This window comes from Haliotis rubra, unplaced genomic scaffold (genome assembly GCF_003918875.1).
Source record: "Haliotis rubra isolate DU_JTF1 unplaced genomic scaffold, ASM391887v1 Scf317, whole genome shotgun sequence".
NCBI classification, from domain to species: domain Eukaryota; kingdom Metazoa; phylum Mollusca; class Gastropoda; order Lepetellida; family Haliotidae; genus Haliotis; species Haliotis rubra.
In genome coordinates this window covers 115,463-134,496 of record NW_025766988.1, presented here as the reverse complement: position 1 = coordinate 134,496, position 19,034 = coordinate 115,463, and the positions used below count along the sequence as shown (strand labels likewise).

The 19,034-nt window shown below is 40.1% G+C and overlaps 1 protein-coding gene across 1 annotated transcript; it reads left to right on the top strand.

Annotated features, from left to right (window-relative positions):
• Positions 1–225: 225 nt before the first annotated feature.
• Positions 226–17,595, top strand: LOC124283470 (N6-adenosine-methyltransferase subunit METTL3-like). Its single transcript, XM_046719531.1, is given in 17 exon segments — positions 226–509; positions 1,674–1,909; positions 1,912–1,979; positions 2,807–2,858; positions 3,656–3,723; positions 4,423–4,438; positions 4,793–4,939; positions 6,801–6,837; positions 9,058–9,177; positions 10,003–10,058; positions 11,631–11,747; positions 12,092–12,279; positions 12,472–12,510; positions 13,385–13,493; positions 15,539–15,604; positions 16,185–16,297; positions 17,121–17,595. Coding segments are annotated over 17 exon segments (1,710 nt in total). The 5' UTR covers positions 226–346; the 3' UTR covers positions 17,236–17,595.
• Positions 17,596–19,034: the final 1,439 nt, after the last annotated feature.

Below are 19,034 nucleotides of genomic sequence, written 5' to 3'. Positions count from 1 at the left end.
GTGCGCGCAAATAACTGTGCGTCTTAAGATATTAGTATACGGAACCCAGTCTAAGCATGGAGTAATCATTTTTCAAAATATTTTTTTCTAATGCATAGTTCACCTATCTATAGTTTAATCTATTTAAAGAACTGGGATTATTAGTTATTTTGTTTTGTTAACACCTTAGGAAAATAATTGCAGACTGTTCGTGCTGTGGGTGTTTCTGACTGAAATAATTGGTAAGAAAATAACTACTCATTTGGAAATGGCGGATTTTGTGGAGACAATAACATGAACGTCCATACATGTTAACATTACGGTGGGAAACCTTTGTTTATATCAGCAGACATTAGAATATATCATCATGTCAGATACTTGGGATGATATCCAGGCTGTGAAAAGCCGACATAACTCTCTCCGAGCGAAGCTTCAGCAGAGGAAGAGAGAACGAGAAGGTTTGGTTGCTGAATTGAAGTCACCTGCATCAACAAGTGCCTCAGCAGCTAGCACCGTAACAACACCCGCAGGTATGGCCTCACTGTGTAAATAACATCATGATGGGAAGTTTGATTAGTGGCTCACTGTGATCCTCAGGTACATGGGCTGAGTAACTTTGTCAAGTTATAAAATTATTCTACTAATCTTGAGGTCCTGATCTTGGTATGACAGAAGTATGCCGATGGAACAAGATAATATTACCATGATTACTGAAATCAGCATGGTCACTGAATATGGTTAAGTTTATGAATTCGATGGACATCATCGATAATGTTCAGTACCATGATTATTGATGTATGCACATTTTCTGTGGACACCCCCAATTGTCGTGGTATAGCAAACTGCAATCTTACTAGCACAGTTAACTTAAATATGTTTACTTCCAGGGTACATCTTGTATTTTAGTGCTCATCATACTAGATTCATAGCCTGAATGACTCCATGATAACAACAAAATATCAAGGGACAAAATAACCAAAAGTTACCCTACAAACTAGGAATGTTTCTTGATATAGATAATAGAGATCGATAACCATTTATTAAACCATGATTTACTAAATTTAGATCGATTATCGATAATTTTCGGAGAAGTAACATTGAGCAAAAAAGAAAAATGTTTGAAAGAAATCATCACTGGCAAGTGGTGACATTTTCATACATGGATTACAAACAAAACAACTTCATGAACATATATTACATAATCTAGATGCAGTTTATAAATAAAGACGTAGCTTTGTGTATTGTGTGTGTAAATATAAACTATGTTTCATAACAATAGTTTTTATGATGATAATATTGATGAATAGGACTGGGACGATACACTATGTCACGATACAATACATATCGCAATATTTTACCTGCGATACGATACGTATTACGATACATACACCTCGAAAGAATGACACAGTATAAAGATGCCAAATTATTTGTTTCAAGGTATTTGTGTATAACAATAACACTATTGTGATAAGCAAACAATTAACTCTATCATACTTGCGTATTTTTCTCTGTATCAAACTTTAATGTATGGTGATGTATCGGTGAATCGTCCCAGCCCTATTGATGACTCCATTTTCATGTCGATAATCATTGATAATTCTTCCCATTGACGATATTTTTGATTATCAATCTTTTAGCTAGCCCTACTACAAACTAAAGGATCCATGACAACTTGTCATAATGAATGGTTTCAGAGTCTTCATCAAGCTCGTCCCAGGTGAGTGCGACTGCCAGTACCTCTCAAACTCCATCAACAACCAGGAGTGTCAGTCCGTCTCCACCCTCACAAACAGCAGCTGAAGCAGCTGCCAAGAAGCCAGACTCTGTTGACCCTGATGTGGAACGGAACCTGCTGCTGGTCTTATGTGACTTCAACCTCGAGATCCCCTCTGATTCACGCATGATAACAGATCTCACAACCAAGATGTTGGGAAGAGAGAGACACAGCTGTCTTGCATTGAGGAATTGTTACAGAAATTTGCTGCTCAACAGATGATCAAGTGAGTGGGAGATGTTAGTTTCAGTCTGCGACTTAAGCCAAGTGTTTAAAGCCTGATTCCAGGAAAACTTCTCTTGGTCTAGTAAGTCCAATAGCAAACCATGGAAACATTTTATCATGTAAAGACAGAAAAAAATGAATCAGAAGATACTCTGGACTAGTTTATGTAAAATTGTTAGATAGTAACCACAGAGATGCTTTCCTTTGATAGCCAGAGTCAAAACTGATTTGATTGTTGTCTTTGTCACTCAATCCGTCAATGTTCATATATTATGTTACTAATCTTGAGACCCATGAAGATCCGGGTTAGAATTGATCTTCAGTAACCCATGTTTGTTGTAAGAGGCGACTAACAGGATCGGGTGGTCAGGCTTGCACTGACTTGGTTGACAGATGCTCATGCTGTTGATCACTGGATTGTCTGGTCCAGATTCAATTATTTACAGACAGCCGCCATATAGCTGGAATATTGCTGAGTGCGGCGAAAACTAAACACACTCACTAATCATGTAAATTTTAATAATCATAATGGTGTTGGTAGTTAAGTAGTGTGTGGTCAGTTTGTATGGCTACCATTAAGGCACCACTGGTTACCATGGTTGTATACATCATTGCTGGTTCCAATATGAATATGTTGGCAAAAACATAGTCATCATGTTTATTGATCAGCGTTATAACTAACATGATCATGATAAAAGTTTTCAGACCATGAGATTGAACTGAAAAATCGGAAAACAATTCATTTAATCAATTTTGTTTCATCATGTACAAGCAATTACACATAATTATCATATCAACTATATTTTTGTTTCAGAATTTCCACTAAAGATCAAAATCTAGTTGTCAACCACTAAAGATCAACTCGCTGGATCTGGCAAAGGTGGGTAGCAGTCTCTGTATCATAGTGTATGCTCTCTGTGTATTCATCCTCTGTCTTTCTTTACAATGCAGTGTAAAACAATGACACATGAAGTTCATTAGTCCAAACAGGCTCAACGTAAAAACACTTTTCCATGCTTGCTTGTCCTGATGAACAAGAGGTAACATTGACTTCAGAGTTGTGTAGTTTAGGTTGTTGAATGACTTGTGACAAATAATCAAGGTCTCTATCCACAAAGCATATGCAGCCTTATGACCTTACTCTATAGTCTAACAGGGCGATGGGGGTAGCCTAGTGGTTAAAGCTGTCCGCGCCATCAAGACCGGGTTCTCCCCACATGGGTACATTGTGTGAAGCTCATTTCTGGTGTCCCTCCGTATTGCTGGAATATTGCTAAAAGCCAAAAACCAAACTCACTCACTCACTCACTCACTATAGTCTAACAGGGGCTTACATGTTCCATCTCTCTGTCTCTGAATGCCTTGTAGATAGGGAACCAAGATAGGTAACTGCGCTTGTGTTGAATCATGAATAATGTTTTAGTTTAGATAAAGAAATCCAGCCAAGAATTTCTTGTCATATGCCATGTCAGGGTCAGAATATATCTACCCAACTTTCTAGTATTATGAGTACTGCACGTGAAGGTGTAGTAGGTTTGACAGTCCACTCGCCGTGCTAGCCTTGGGCTTACATCAAGAGTTTAGGTTATGATTGCATATATTCACCTGAAAGGCAATGGAATGAAAATTTGTTGAACATTCTGAGAAGACACTGATGCTAATCTACTTCCTTTTCAGTTGTCTGCATTTTCAGAGGGTCAGGATGGAAAGACGAAGAAACGGAAGAGAGACAGGTGGGACTCTTTGTGTTCATATTATAAGTTGTTCACTGGTCACAAGGGGGGCAGGGGCGGTGGGGTAGCCAAGTGGATAAAGTGTTTGCTCGTCACGCCGAAAACCCGGGTGCGATTTCTCAAATGGGTACAACGTGTTAGGCCCATTTCTGGTGTCCCCCGCCGTGATATTGCTGGAATATTGCTAAAAGCGGGCGTGAAACTAAACTACTCACTCATGAGGGGATATAGGTTGATGTACCTTTTATGTTTGTTTATGTCTACTAACACAATGTACCAAATGAATTCCCACAGTTCGGCATTCCCAGCGGGTAACATTTTTGAGAAAATGTTACTACGCTCCAAAACACTACTAACACGGGTACATTGATTGGTTCATCCAATCATAGAAACAACATTTATGATTGTGAGGTAGGATAAATGAAAATGTTGCTAACAATAAATGATAGTATTTGCACAAAAAAAGATTTGTCAGAATAAGTGAAGTTAACGATGTCTCCCATGTGGCTTCAAGCATATGAAATCTTGAATTATTTATTGATATGCCAATAGCTTTGATATGTTATAAAATGGAACAATCTGCAATATATTTATGACAAAAAGTGTAAATTGTATCATGCATGTCACTCTTGTAGATGTTGTGAGGAACATCAAACTTACCCTGTATATATTCCTGAGACTCTTATAACTTGGGTCTGTATATTATTTCAGTGAAGACGACACAGTTGTTCCTCAGTCGAAATGGGAAGTCGATCTCTCGTATCCGCTGTTGGTTGTGTGTGTGCTGTCTATTGTGTGACACTGGGATTATGCTGTCAACCTCTGGTTAACCTGTCACAAACATAATTATTCATAGACTGCCATGATATTGGTGGAATATATTCCAACATTAAACCACGCTCACTCTCTCACCTGCTGTAACCATGTCTGTGTGTTAAGTGTTGGGGGCGTGGGGTAGTCTAGTGGTTAAAGCGTTGGCTCGTCGCGCCGAAGACCCGGGTTCGAATCCCCACATGGGTACAATGAGTGAAGCCCATTTCTGGTGTCCCCCGCCATGATATTGCTGGAATATTGCTAAAAGCGGCATAAAACCAAACTCAGTCAGTCAGTCAGTTAAGTGTTGGTGTTTATGTTGCAGAGCCTGTTGTCTATGCAGTCTGCTAAGGAGAGGGAAGAGAAGAAGGTGAACGAGGAGATTCTACAGCTGCTGAGCAAACCCACAGCCAAGGTACAGGAATCCTGGAATAGTTACTGTTGCTGTAGTTATAATAATTTCACTGATAGATAATGTTTTACATTTATGAGTATTAGAAACATGTTTTGAGCACATATGATCTTTCATATGTCGGTAGTGGATAATAGCTACCTCATCAGAATTCACTTGGTTTGTTGGATAGGTAGCAACCATAACCTGAAACATGACATGCTGTTGTCATGACAGTGGATAGTTCTTTGAGGGGTACAAGTTTGTTCATAAACATAAAGATAATGGTCATGTTATTGGTCATGATGAGAGTGAAAATACATGTTTGAAATGGAAATGAGGTAAATCCTTAAAATTAAACTGAGTGAAATAGTATCAGTGTGTTCTGTTTTTGTTTCTTGGTTGATTTAAACATATTTATTTCCAAAGAAAGGAACCAGATTGGTAAACAAGCATAAGCTTATGTGAATACCGCTCCGGGTTACAATGGAAGGAAGAGTAAACATGTCATGATGAATGTACAATGTGAATGACATATAAATGCAAAACGTGTGTTTGCACTGAAAAATGAACGATGTCAAAGCGGTGTTCAAACAGTATTGAACGATATGAAGAAATTATTTTGAATCAAATCAGACATCGTTCAATTTATAAACGAGTGCAAACAAATTAACTGACATTCTTTGTTTACTAATTTCGCAATTTGAAGTATACACATAAGTTTTCCACCCAATCCTTTAGTATGATCATTGTTTAGTGTGTTTTAATACCTGTAAAATGTTGTAATGCCATTCGGTTCAAGAACGTTTCATGGTTATTGCAGCGATGTTTGTATACACTTCCGATTTTTCTTTTACACATGTATCCCAACCCTTGAAGAAATAGTTCTCAAAGTATTCGATCTTTAAAATATAACAACAAATTCTTATGAGGTTTGAAACTGCTTTAATAAGTATAATCAATAACATTATCAAACAGAAACAAATATCAGAAGCAATAACAATACCATTTTAACAAACTGGCATTGTACCTTTTCACTAGTAAATACCTTGTTTGACTTCGTAATTAATAATACACTGACCGACTTCGTATAACAATAGGAAACAGATCTTGTTGTATTCTTGGTTATTTGTGATTGTTTATTGTGAAATTTATTGAGCAGTTGTTAAACAGACCTCGGGGCAGAAAAACATATTCCGGATGAACCCGCAAAACTTCCCACATTAAACTCCTGTGAAAAGGAACAATGTTTCAATCCGTTTGGTAGTGACATTGCCAAACTTGGGGTGACTTGAAACAGGTTCGTTCGCAAAAATTGGTATCACCAATTATTGGGGGTCCTTGAAACCGAAGCGAAAACGCAATACATAATTTGTGTTTACACAAGTATGAACGATTAGAGGGGTTCAAGAGTAATGAACCTTGAAATTTAGATCACATGATCGCTCTCTCAACCAACCAACGTTCGGGAATCTGTGTAAACTTGAAAGCACGAAATTATTGACATATAAATGCAAAAACGAGAAATAACGCCAATCATTGTTAAACAGTATATGTGATATGAAGAAATTATTTTGGATCTAATCAGCCTGTTAAATTTATAAACGAGTGCACTGAAATTAAAAGTTCTTTGTTTACTATCGAGGAACAGCTTTGGTTTCCAAACAAAATTGATTTTAGGTCAAATCCTTTAGTATAAAAATACATAATTTGTTCTTGGTTATCATATTCTCCTAGACCTGCTGCACTTCCGGTTTTCTTCCCACATTGTGCTCACACACCAAGATACTACTGAAATAATAGTAAATGTGGCATTTTACAAAACTCTCTCACTCGTTAAAGTTATGTATGAACCATGCATTGAGAATCTTCTATTTCATTACAGGAACAATACATGGTGGACAAGTTCCGGTCTCGTGGAGGTAATGGTTTTCATGGATACAGTTGGGTTTTAAATTTAACAGTGGGTCATGACTGATGAACTGGAATGTCTGTTGAAGGCTGGATAGTGGTACTAGTGACAGGAATGTTGCCTAAATTTGTTTTTGTCTATCGTAATGTGGATGCCATAGCAAAAATTGACCGTTCAAACATGTTCACAGTATTTGCTGATTTTTATTTCAGTATTATGGTCTTACATTTAACAAATGAAACAGTAAGGGAACTAAACCGTCATTTTTGCGATATTAAGCAAAATATAATCTGTAGACCAAGAAATAAAAGCTCACTTCCTCTAAAAGAGTACCAGTATCTGTAAGCAGCTGTTAAGTTTTAAGGGGAAGTTTAGTGTGGATTGTTAAATGTCAGTTTGGTGTTAAGTGTCAGCTTAGTGTTAAGTGCCAGTTTAGTGTCAGTATAGTGTTAAGTGTCAGTTGAGTATTAAGTGCCAGTTTAGTGTTAAGTGTCAGTAGACCGCCTCCATGGTGTAGTGGTTAGAGCATCCGCCCGGAGAGCAGAAGGTCGCGGGTTCGATCCCCGACCGTGTCATACCAAAAGACGTTAAAATATGGTACTTGTTGGTCCCTGCCTGGCGCTTGGCATTGATGAGTACAACAAGGACTGGTCGGCTCGGAGTCAGTATAATGTGTCTGAGTGGGGTATTCATGCTTCACTGCGCCATGGTATCTCAGTGAGCTAGCACTATAAAACCAGCTTCAGTCTGGGCTAGTACAAGCAGCTGCACATACACATACACACACATGCACGTTGTCATATGAGCAAAATATTCTCAAGCACGACGTTAAGCCCAATTTCACCTCACCTCACCTAAGTGTCAGTATAGTGTTAAGTGCCAGTTTAGTGTTAAGTGACAGTTAGTGTCAAGTGTCAGTATAGTGTTAAGTGTCAGTATAGTGTTAAGTGTCAGTGTAGTGTTAATCATCAGTTTAGTGTTAAGTGTCAGTATAGTGTTAATCATCAGTCTAGTTTTAAGTGGCAGTTTAGTGTTAAGTGTCAGTATAGTGTTAAGTGTCAGTTTAGTGTTAAGTGTCAGTATAATGTTAGTGTCAGTTTAGTGTTACGTGTCAATATATTGTTAAGTCATCAGTTTAGTTTTAAGTGGCAGTAGTGTTAAGTGGCAGTAGTAGTGTTAAGTGTCAGTATAGTGTTAATCAGTATAATGTTAGTGTCAGTTTAGTGTTATGTGTCAGTATAGTGTTAAGTGTCAGTTTAGTGTTAAGTGTCAGTAAAGTGTTAAGTGGCAGTTTAGTGTTAAATGGCAGTGTAGTGTTAAGTGGCAGTATAGTGTTGAGTATCTGTAGTGTTAAGTGTCAGTTTAGTGTTTAGTGGCAGTATAGTGTTAAGTGTCAGTTTAGTGTTAAGTGTGAGTTTAGTATTAAGTGCCAGCTTAGTTTTAAGTGGCAGTGTAGTGTTAAGTGTCAGTATAGTGTGAGTGGCAGTTTAGTATTAAGTGCTCATTTAGTGTTAATTGGCAATTTGTGTCAAGTGGCAGTATAGTGTTAATCATCAGTTTAGTGTTGAGTGTCAGTTTAGTGTTAAGTGTCAGTATAGTGTTAAGTGTCAGTATAGTGTTAAGTGTCAGTTTAGTGTTAAGTGTCAGTATGGTGTTAGTGTCAGTTTAGTGTTAAGTGTCAGTTTAGTGTTATGTGTCAGTTGAGTGTTAAGTGTCAGTTTAGTGTTAAGTGTAAGTATGGTGTTAGTGGCAGTTTAGTGTTAAGTGTCAGTATAGTGTTAAGTGCCAGTTTAGTGTTAAGTGTCAGTTTAGTGTTAAGTGGCAGTATAGTGTTAAGTGGCAGTGTTAAGTGTAATGTTAATCATCAGTTTAGTGTTAAGTGTCAGTTTAGTGCTAAGTGTCAGTATAGTGTTAATTAGCAGTTTTGAGTCTGTAGTATCAATGGCAACAGGTCCTTTATTCAGTCAGTGTAACATTTCAGTATAGGTGCTTGTACCTGCATCAAGCAAGTTTTAAAGGTACAACCTACATGCATGATAAAGTTGCAAGCACACTGAAAGAATAAAGAAGTTGAAATCCTTAGGTCAACGCTCCTTCATCTGTACAGGAATTATTGATAGCATGCCAACATGTGAATTGTATGGTCGTGATGATGCGGGCGACGTGAGCTGCCTAGTTGAAACATGTTGTTGTTGTTGTTGTTACGGTCTACTCATATGAAACATTGCAGGGGTCCAGTTACAAGAGTTCTGCCAGTACGGAACGCGAGAGGAGTGTGTAAAGGTCGGCCAGAACCCAACACCTTGCAAAAAGCTGCACTTTCGCAAGATCATACACAAACACACCGATGGTGAGTAGCCTGGCAATACAGGGGCCATCTCCACAGATGGAGAGTCACCTCATTCAATTCATATTGCAAAGTATGTACAGAGTTACCTCCCTTATGTCATGCCAGAATCAGCTGTCTTTAGATCCCAGATTCACACAGATTATAGTCCTTCATTTGTCAGCACCATGTCCATGCTTGTTTCTTCACCGACAGGGACAATGGGGTAGCCTAGTGGTTAAAGTGTGATTAGCATGGTCAGGAAACGACATGCTCCCATGTGTACACGTTCCTATGTAATATAATAATCAGGAATGTAAGGCTTAACCCCAGTTTACCTCACCCTTCTTCTTACACATTTAGACTGAGTAATCAATGTGTATATTACATTACACTGAATAATAAAGCTACAGATATCTCTTTGTACTTTTCTTCTGTGTTTGACATTCAGTAGATCTAAAACAAGGAGAAATACTTCACTGTGAACTAATGCCACACAAGATATCAGGCTACTGTGAGTGATATTTTAAAGTAGTAACAAAAAAGAATCTGTGTGGAGGATGTGCTAACAGGGCTCCAGATAAAGGTCGTATCGACGCGTATGTACGGATAAAACATATGCACGTTACGGTAGGAAATAATTTAGAAAACGTAGCAGATATGCACCACAGCAATGGTGTATGGTCTTAGAATCATTTACAGACGTATTTATCTGAAAAAGTATCGTTTTATTGTTTATTGACCTGTTTACACAAGACTAGCAATGTTGTGGTGCATATGTGATGTACTCCTGATGTTGAAAAATTATCTGGAGCCCTGTGTAAATGATTGATGTTTTCTGTGTTGTAGAATCTCTGGGAGACTGTTCCTTCCTCAACACCTGCTTCCATATGGATACCTGTAAGGTATGTTGTCATTACACATGCAGGATATATTGCTGTTATACCTGCAAGGTATGTTGTCATTACACCTGCTGGATATGTTGTCATTATATCTGCAGGAAATGTTGTCATTACACCTGCAGGATATGTTGTCATTATACCTGCAAGGTATGTTGTCATTACACCTGCAAGGTATGTTGTCATTATACCTGCAGGAAATGTTGTCATTACACCTGCCAGGTATGTTGTCATGCAAGGTATGTTGTCATTACACAGAGCTCCAGATAATTTTTCAACATCAGAGAGTAATGTGCTCTCTAACTTGTTCAATATATGAGTACTGGAAAACCTTAAGTGTACATTGAAAGTACTGAAAGGAAATTAATGAACTATCAGTAATCTTGTGTTTCGTTTCATATATGCACAACAACATTGCTACTCTTGTGTAAACAGGTCAATAAACAATAAAACAATACTTTTCAGATAAATACGTCTGTAAATGATTCTAAGACCATACACCATTGCTGTGGTTCATATCTGCTGTTTTCTAAATTATTTCCCACCGTGATCGTGCATATTTTTTATCCGCATACATGCCAATACGCTCCCTTATCTGGAGCCCTGCATAATACACTTGCAAGGTATGTTGTCATTACACCCTGCAGGATATGTTGTCATTACACCTGCCAGGTATGTTGTCATTACACCTGCAGGATATGTTGTCATTACACCTGCAGGATATGTTATCATTACACCTGCAAGGTATGTTGTCATTACACCTGCAGGATATGTTTTCATTACACCTGCAAGGTATGGTGTCATTACACCTGCAGGATATGTTGTCATTACACCTGCAAGGGTATGTTGTCATTACACCTGCAGGATATGTTATCCTTACACCTGCAAGGTATGTTGTCATTACACCTGCAGGATATGTTGTCATTACACCTGCCAGGTATGTTGTCATTACACCTGCAGGATATGTTGTCATTACACCTGCAGGATATGTTGTCATTACACCTGCAAGGTATGTTGTCATTACACCTGCAGGATATGTTGTCATTACACCTGCAGGATATGTTGTCATTACACCTGCAGGATATGTTGTCATCATTACCTGCAGGGTATGTTGTCATTACACCTGCAAGGTATGTTGTCATTACACCTGCAAGGTATGTTGTCATTACACCTGCAGGATATGTTGTCATTATATCTGCAGGAAATGTTGTCATTACACCTGCAGGATATGCTGTCATTATACCTGCAGGATATGTTATCATTACATCTGGAAGATATGTTTTACATGATGGATACCTGCAAGATATGTTATCGTTATGGGTACCTGCAAGGTATGGTATGGTATGGTTATGTACACCTGTCAGGTGTGTTGTCCTTGTGATCAAGTGCAAGGTATATTATTGAGGATGCCTGCAAGGTATCATGTCAAATGTGTAAGGTATGTTATTGTCATGGATACTTGTAAGTTGTGCAGTCATTATGGATACCTCTAAGGTATGGAGGATATCGGACTGTTGCACTGAAGACTGCCCTCTGCTGCAGGTGTGCACCATGCTATACACATGATCCTGTTTACAGTACGTCCACTACGAGATTGACTACCCAGACAACCAGAATGAGATGGCACTGATGAAGAAGGAGGCGGCCATGTCTAAGTCCGGACCGGGGAGTGACGTGTACATGTACCCACCACAGGTCTGTAGAGCATCAAGGATGGGCTGGGCGACAATCATTGACTGCATCTGAAATTCTGTTTCAGGGGAAAAACCCCCCAGATAATTCTGACTCTCATTAATAATAAATTATATATTTCTGAAGCTGACCTGAGTAATTTTTCTGAATACTGACTTGTTCAAAACAATATTCTTTGCCAAAAGTAGAACTAGTCAAATATTGTGGGCAAATATGCTTCTTCTTTCGTGTGAGTTGTGTAATTGCCATAAGGGTTAGAGATAAGAGAGACAGAGGGAGAGGTACAAGAAGTTGACTATAAAAGTCATTTGCTTCAAATCTAACCACTCTCTGCCCTTGTATCACAGTGGATTCAGTGTGACCTGAGAATCTTTGACATGACGACGTTGGGCAAGTGTGCCGTTGTGATGGCCGATCCTCCATGGGATATTCACATGGAGCTACCGTACGGAACGATGAGTGACGACGAGATGAGGCGCCTTGATATCCCCGGCCTGCAGGACGAGGGCTTCATCTTCCTGTGGGTCACTGGAAGGTAGGTTACCGTCAACTTTCTGATCGACAAATCCTGACATTGTACACAAAGGTTCCTGATAATGAACCATACTGAATAGTGTATTTATGTTTTTTTAGAAATTAACCTAGCTTTTTCTTAGTTATTGTTGATATAACATTGTGGACATTGTCAGTTCAAACACATTAATCGCTTCTGTGTCTTTTGTTACAGAGCCATGGAGCTGGGGAGAGAATGTCTGGACTTGTGGGGGTGAGTTGTACACAGGACACAATGTAATGGAGACCCATGGGATGGGTCAGGGCAGGTTAGACCGGGATGTCTGTGTGTGTGGGGTGGGGTGGGGGTGGGCAATGCAGGATAGGCTCAGGTCAGGGCAGTGTAGGATTGGGGGGCAAGGTGGGCTGAGGGTCAGGGCAGGGTAGGTGAGGGACATTGCACAGTGGGCTGGGGGTCAGGGCAAGGTGGGCTGGGGGTCAGGGCAGGGTAGGATTGGGGTCATGACAAGGTGGGCTGAGGGTCAGGGGCAGGGTGGGCTGGGGTCATTGCAGGGTGGGCTGAGGGTCAGGGCAGGGGTGGGCTGGGGGTCAGGGCAGGGTAGGCTGGTGGTCAGGGCAGGGTAGGAGAGTGAGTCAATGCAGGATAGGCTGGGGTCAAGGTTATTTGGGGGACAGGATGAGGGTTATTTGAAACTTCTGTTAGTTGGCAAGACATGCATGTGTTTAAATGAGTTTGAATACATGTCTGTGAGGGATGGGGGATAGTTGGAGTCCTGGTATGATTATGACTGACTCCAGGTGATATAGCCCTGCACCATGAAGGCAGCTTACAGCCAGACACTGTTGTGTCAGTGTTGAAGGGACCTACATAAATACTCTCAGGTATCTGAGATTCAACTCAACAAATATATTTTCACTAAATTTGGAATATGCAGAGGGGCCGTAAGTTTGACACACCAAAGTTTGACTCAATGGTGTATGACAGGAGCTGTATATAATGAGATGAAAATCAGTTTAAATGATACAAATAGTCTCATTAACTATATATGATCAGGATTAGAAAAAAAGAAGCAGAAATAATAGGGAATTCATGGACTATATATAACTGTTGCTATGTGATTTTTCAGCTACAAGCGATGTGATGAGGTGATCTGGGTGAAGACCAATCAACTACAGCGTATCATCCGTACTGGTCGTACAGGCCACTGGCTCAACCACGGCAAAGAACACTGTCTGGTGGGTACAGATAAAACCGATTAATTTGAGCAATTATAAAACTTAGTATTTAAAGTTTTGTGTTATTGATTGATTATGGTTTTCATTACTGGTTTTTCAAACATCATAGAGCATTACCAGTAATATAGCATGGCAGAGGATACCAGTAATGGGTTCACACTCCAAGTCCTGTGATCTTGGGAATAGAACCTATATCCAGCAACAGTGCTGGCGTGTAAAACAGGTGAATACTTTAACCACTAGAATAGAACCTGTAGAATCTATCCTCAGCCATATTTTTTATGACATGTGTGAATGCTTTTTCTAAATTATTTCATTAGATTTTTAACCACTAGAATAGAACCCGGGTCCTAGCTGACGCAGAATGAATCTTTAACCACCAGAGATAGAACCCGGTCCTCATCGGTGGCCAGTAGTCAGAACCCGGTCCTCAGCGTGACTAGTGTGAATGTTCCTCAGCTCGATAGTGAATGCTTTAAGGACAGAATAGAACCTGGGTCCTCAGCGTGACGTGTGAATGCTTTAACCACTAGAATAGAACCTGGGTCCTCAGCGTGACGTGTGAATGCTTTAACCACTAGAATAGAACCTGGGTCCTCAGCGTGACGTGTGAATGCTTTAACCACTAGAATAGAACCTGGGTCCTCAGCGTGACGTGTGAATGCTTTAACCACTAGAATAGAACCCGGGTCCTCAGCGTGACGTGTGAATGCTTTAACCACTAGAATAGAACCTGGGTCCTCAGCGTGACGTGTGAATGCTTTAACCACTAGAATAGAACCTGGGTCCTCAGCGTGGCGTGTGAATGCTTTAACCACTAGAATAGAACCTGGCGTGTCCTCCAGCCTGGGTGCGTGCGTGTGAATGCTTTAACCACTAGAATAGAACCTGGGTCCTCAGCGTGGCGTGTGAATGCTTTAACCACTAGAATAGAACCTGGAATGCTCCTCAGAATAGAACCTGGCCGTGCGTGAATGCTTTAACCACTAGAATAGAACCCGGGTCCTCAGCGTGACGTGTGAATGCTTTAACCACTAGAATAGAACCTGGGTCCTCAGCGTGACGTGTGAATGCTTTAACCACTAGAATAGAACCTGGGTCCTCAGCGTGACGTGTGAATGCTTTAACCACTAGAATAGAACCTCCCTCAGGTGCTTTAACCACAGCCGTGTCCTCAGGCTTGACGTGTGAATGCAGCGTGTGAATGCTTTAACCACTAGAATAGAACCTGGGTCCTCAGCGTGGCGTGTGAATGCTTTAACCACTAGAATAGAACCTGGGTCCTCAGCGTGACGCAGTGAATGCTTTAACCACTAGAATAGAACCTGGGTCCTCAGCGAATGGCGTGTGAATGCTTTGAATGCCACCACTAGAATAGAACCTGGGTCCTCAGCGTGAATGTGAATGCTTTGACCACTAGAATGAACCTGGGTCCTCAGCGTGAAATGCTTTAATCACTAGAATAGAACCTGGGTCCTCAGCGTGGCGTGTGAATGCTTTAACCACTAGGTTACTCCAACCTAGCTAACTTACTATATTGAACCTATCTGTGGAGCTGTATAAACACCCATGAATATTTACCCAGGGTGTGATTGGATGATAAGATGCCCGATATAATAATATCGGATGTAAAAATTCATATCAATACAGTAGTTTTATTTCACTTAATATTATCACCCTTTTCTCAGCTTAATCACATCCCTGAATCATTTGTTTGTAGATTTCAGACAGCGAAGATGCCGATATTGTAGTATGGCTGAAGACCAATTCTAACTCGGATCTTCCTGGGTCATAAAAGGGAGAAACATCCTGGAGATGGACTGGTTCCAACATGTGAATAAACCTAGTGGTTATACTGACTGCCCTAAGTCCGATCCCCACTTGGGTACAGTGTGTTTGTTTGTGGTGCCACCTCTGTGATAAAGGAATATTGCTAAAGCGTGTAAAACAAACTCAACTCACTCGTGTGAGCCGATATGTATGGCTGGAACATTCCAATGGACAACCATAAACAATACTGACTGCCCTGTCCCATGTTTGTTCAGGTCGGAGTGAAAGGAAATCCTAAAGGTGTCAACAAGGGCCTTGACTGTGATGTCATCGTGGCTGAGGTGAGTAGACGCTGGTCATGTATGATGTTGAGCCAGCTCGCAGGGTGTTCAAACAGGAACCTCATGTCATGAGGACAACATTTGTCTGTGACTGGTTGTAAATTGAACAATATGATGATAGCTGTCAGCTGAATTGAATCTGTAGAGAGATGAGACATCAACAGCCTTAAGTTCCAAGTTCTCATGACTATGATAAGCTTTGTCTGATATTGGTTGCAGTTAACATCGTTATCAGAGAGGCAATTGTCTGGGACCAGGAAGTGTTATGTTGACAGAGTAGACTGTAGAGATTAACGTCCAGCTGCAAGTCTGATGAGATTGTTAAGAGACTGCTTGATACCAGGAAGTGTTTTTGTACAAAGAAGCTGTTTGTCTGTTAAGGTATGAGCCAGTCACTATTCAAGTGAGATTTATGGCATCATAGAGGTTAGTGCTCGATACCAGGAAGTGTTTTCTACAAAGAGAGTTGTCTGTTTAGATTCGAGCAACAAGTCACAAGCTTGATGAGATTTTTTGTATCATAGAGAGACTGTCCCCGTTACTAGGAAGTGTTGTCTACAAGAGAGTTGTCTGTCTGTAGGTTCGAGCAACAAGTCACAAGCCTGATGAGATTTATGGTATCATAGAGAGGCTCTCCCCGGGTACCAGGAAGTGTGAGCTATTTGGCCGACCCCACAATGTACAACCCAACTGGTAGGTGGTACACCTGCATAGTCAAACCTCAAGTCACAATTGTTTATTAAAGTCAAAGCTTTAACACAAAAATATGTATGTTTAGTTTAAGGATGTATAACATGCCTACTGAAGTCCAGATTTGATGCTACCCGTGAAGATCCAGGTTAGAATTGATCTAAAGTAACCCATGCTTGTCATAAGAGGCCACTAACGGGATCAGGTGGTCAGGCTCGCTGACTTGGTTGACACGTCATCGGTTCCCAATTGCATAGATCGATGCTCCTGCTTTTGATCCCTGGATTGTCTGTTCCAGACTCAAATATTTACAGACCGTGCCCTATAGCTGGAATATTGCGGAGTGTGGCATGAAACTAAACTCACTCAGTCACTCTATATTTGATGAGATGGTTTGAATATTTAAACTTTATTATCGATGTCAGGTGAAAACTGTTTTAGAAGTCACTGTTGTTCTAAAGATTGGAACCAGTGAAGGTCTGTTTTCAGAATTGGTCTTCGGCAACCCATCCTTCTTGTAAGAGAATTGGGTGGTCAGATTTGCTGCCTTGGTCGACACATGTTATTGTATCCCAAGTGATAGATTGGTGCTCAAGATGTTGATCACTGGATTGTCTGGTCCAAACTTGATTGTTCACAGACCACCACCATATAGCTGAAATATTGCTGACTGCAGTGTTATTATCAACAAACAAACAAAAGTCTCAGGTTATGTCCAAGCTGATATGACAGAAATAAAGTTCCAATCTGAATCAACATGGAGATGTAACATGAATGTGTTATTTAATCCTTTCCATGATCCATTTGTCATGCTGCTTGTTTGTAGGATCACCCTTGGCAACCAGGTGGAAGGTGTGAGGTTGAAGGATCCAGATGTCGTCAAAAATTTCAAGGAGAAATATCCTGATGGTAATTGCTTGACACCACCCAAAAACAGGTGATAACGCCCGGGACCTCGCGTGGACTAGGTACTGATGAGCAGGTAACATGGGATTCATCTAGCCTGCTGATGGAGATAAGAGAAGGAACAGCCAATCAGCTTCAAGCTTGCTTGGATGAAGCCAATCAGATTGAAGCATTCCCAGTATCACATTCAAGCCCTTTGGTTCAGGAAACATATACTGAATCATGTTTGCCATGATTTTGTATTTCAATGAGACACTCACAACAGCCCAGTGCTTGTGTAAGTTGCGGAATTCCTACAACTGGATGTAACTTGTACATACCAGCTCGCTGTGTTGGTGGAAGATGATGATGTACATGGTGATGATAATGATAATAAACATGAACATGAAGAATAATGTTTGTGTTGCTGAAATAAGTCTATGGATGAAATCACTAGGTCTTGTAACACAAAAATACTCTTGTTAAGATAATATGTAGTAGTAACATGACGATTCACTTCACGCATCACCAGCAAGATTTGCACCATGCCATACATGATGTATTTGTTGTATTAATGATTCAGATTTTGACGTGTATCGATTATATTATTTTGATGTTGCACCAATTCTCATATAAAAACTGTTAATTAAAGCCTGTTTATAATCTATGACGAATATGAGAGCGCCCACATAACAAGTCTGGCTACTTTTACATTTTTGCCTGAGATTAATACATTTTGCCAAATATGATTAGATAACACCAGACCATCGTAGTGACCAGTGCCAATCAGAAACACCGAAACACACGTCGGCACCGTGATTCCAAAAGTAGGGTCGTGGATTTTGCTGAAGGCGAGTTTGAGAACCCCAGGCATAATGAGAGCCTGTAGTGTCGGAGTACTGTATTGGGACAGAGTACTTTGGGTGCATTTGCTAAGTTGCATTCTGTGTGTCATAAACTTATTACTAAATTTGTGAAAATGAGAAAACATTTGCTGTTGATAGTTTATCTGCACTGACACCTTTACAATATTAGGTCTTTTCTTGGCTTCCTGTGGTGAAGGCGAACATGCGTTGTCCAATTGTCCAAGTCGCCACAGTTTGCTGTGCAGAGTTGCCTCCCTTGAGCTTGTCCAGTATATGATTGTAGATTCAATCGTGGTTCAACCTGATACTGCATCAAGATTTGTCAGCACTCGTGGGTTTTACAAAGTACTTACCTTCATGGCAGTGTTTACTCACTCACTCACTCACACCGGTCTTGATTTTGTTGTGATTAATAATAAAACAGAAGATGGTCATTTAAAGAGTAGACTGACATCTGTCTCTGAAACGAATATATTGTACAGAGAAACAATTCTCTCTCTTAAATTAACTTAATAAAATATAAAAAGGAACCAAGAAACTTCCTTCAATTTCAGAAACAGAAGTAATTTGGACATATAGACTTGCATGAGCGTTCATGGATATATACTCACATGCATAAGAAACGCAAGTTTTTTTTTATCCAAATAGGAAGCAAACTAAATTGATATGCGTTTTCGTCATATAGTGAAGGCTGATGGTGTTTTCAATATTTTTTGTTGCGTTTTGGAAGGATCGAATAACACATCAAAAGAAGAATCACCAAAACGGACCACACCCATGAGGTGAGGTGAAATTGGGTTTAACGTCGTGCTTGAGAATATTTCGCTCATATGACGACGTGCATGCGTGTGTGTGTATGTGTATGTGCGGCTGCTTGTACTAGCCCAGACTTAAGCTGGTTTTATAGTGCTAGCCCACTGTGATACCATGCCGCAGTGAAGCATATGAATACCCCACATGAATACCCCACTCATGAATACCCCACTCAG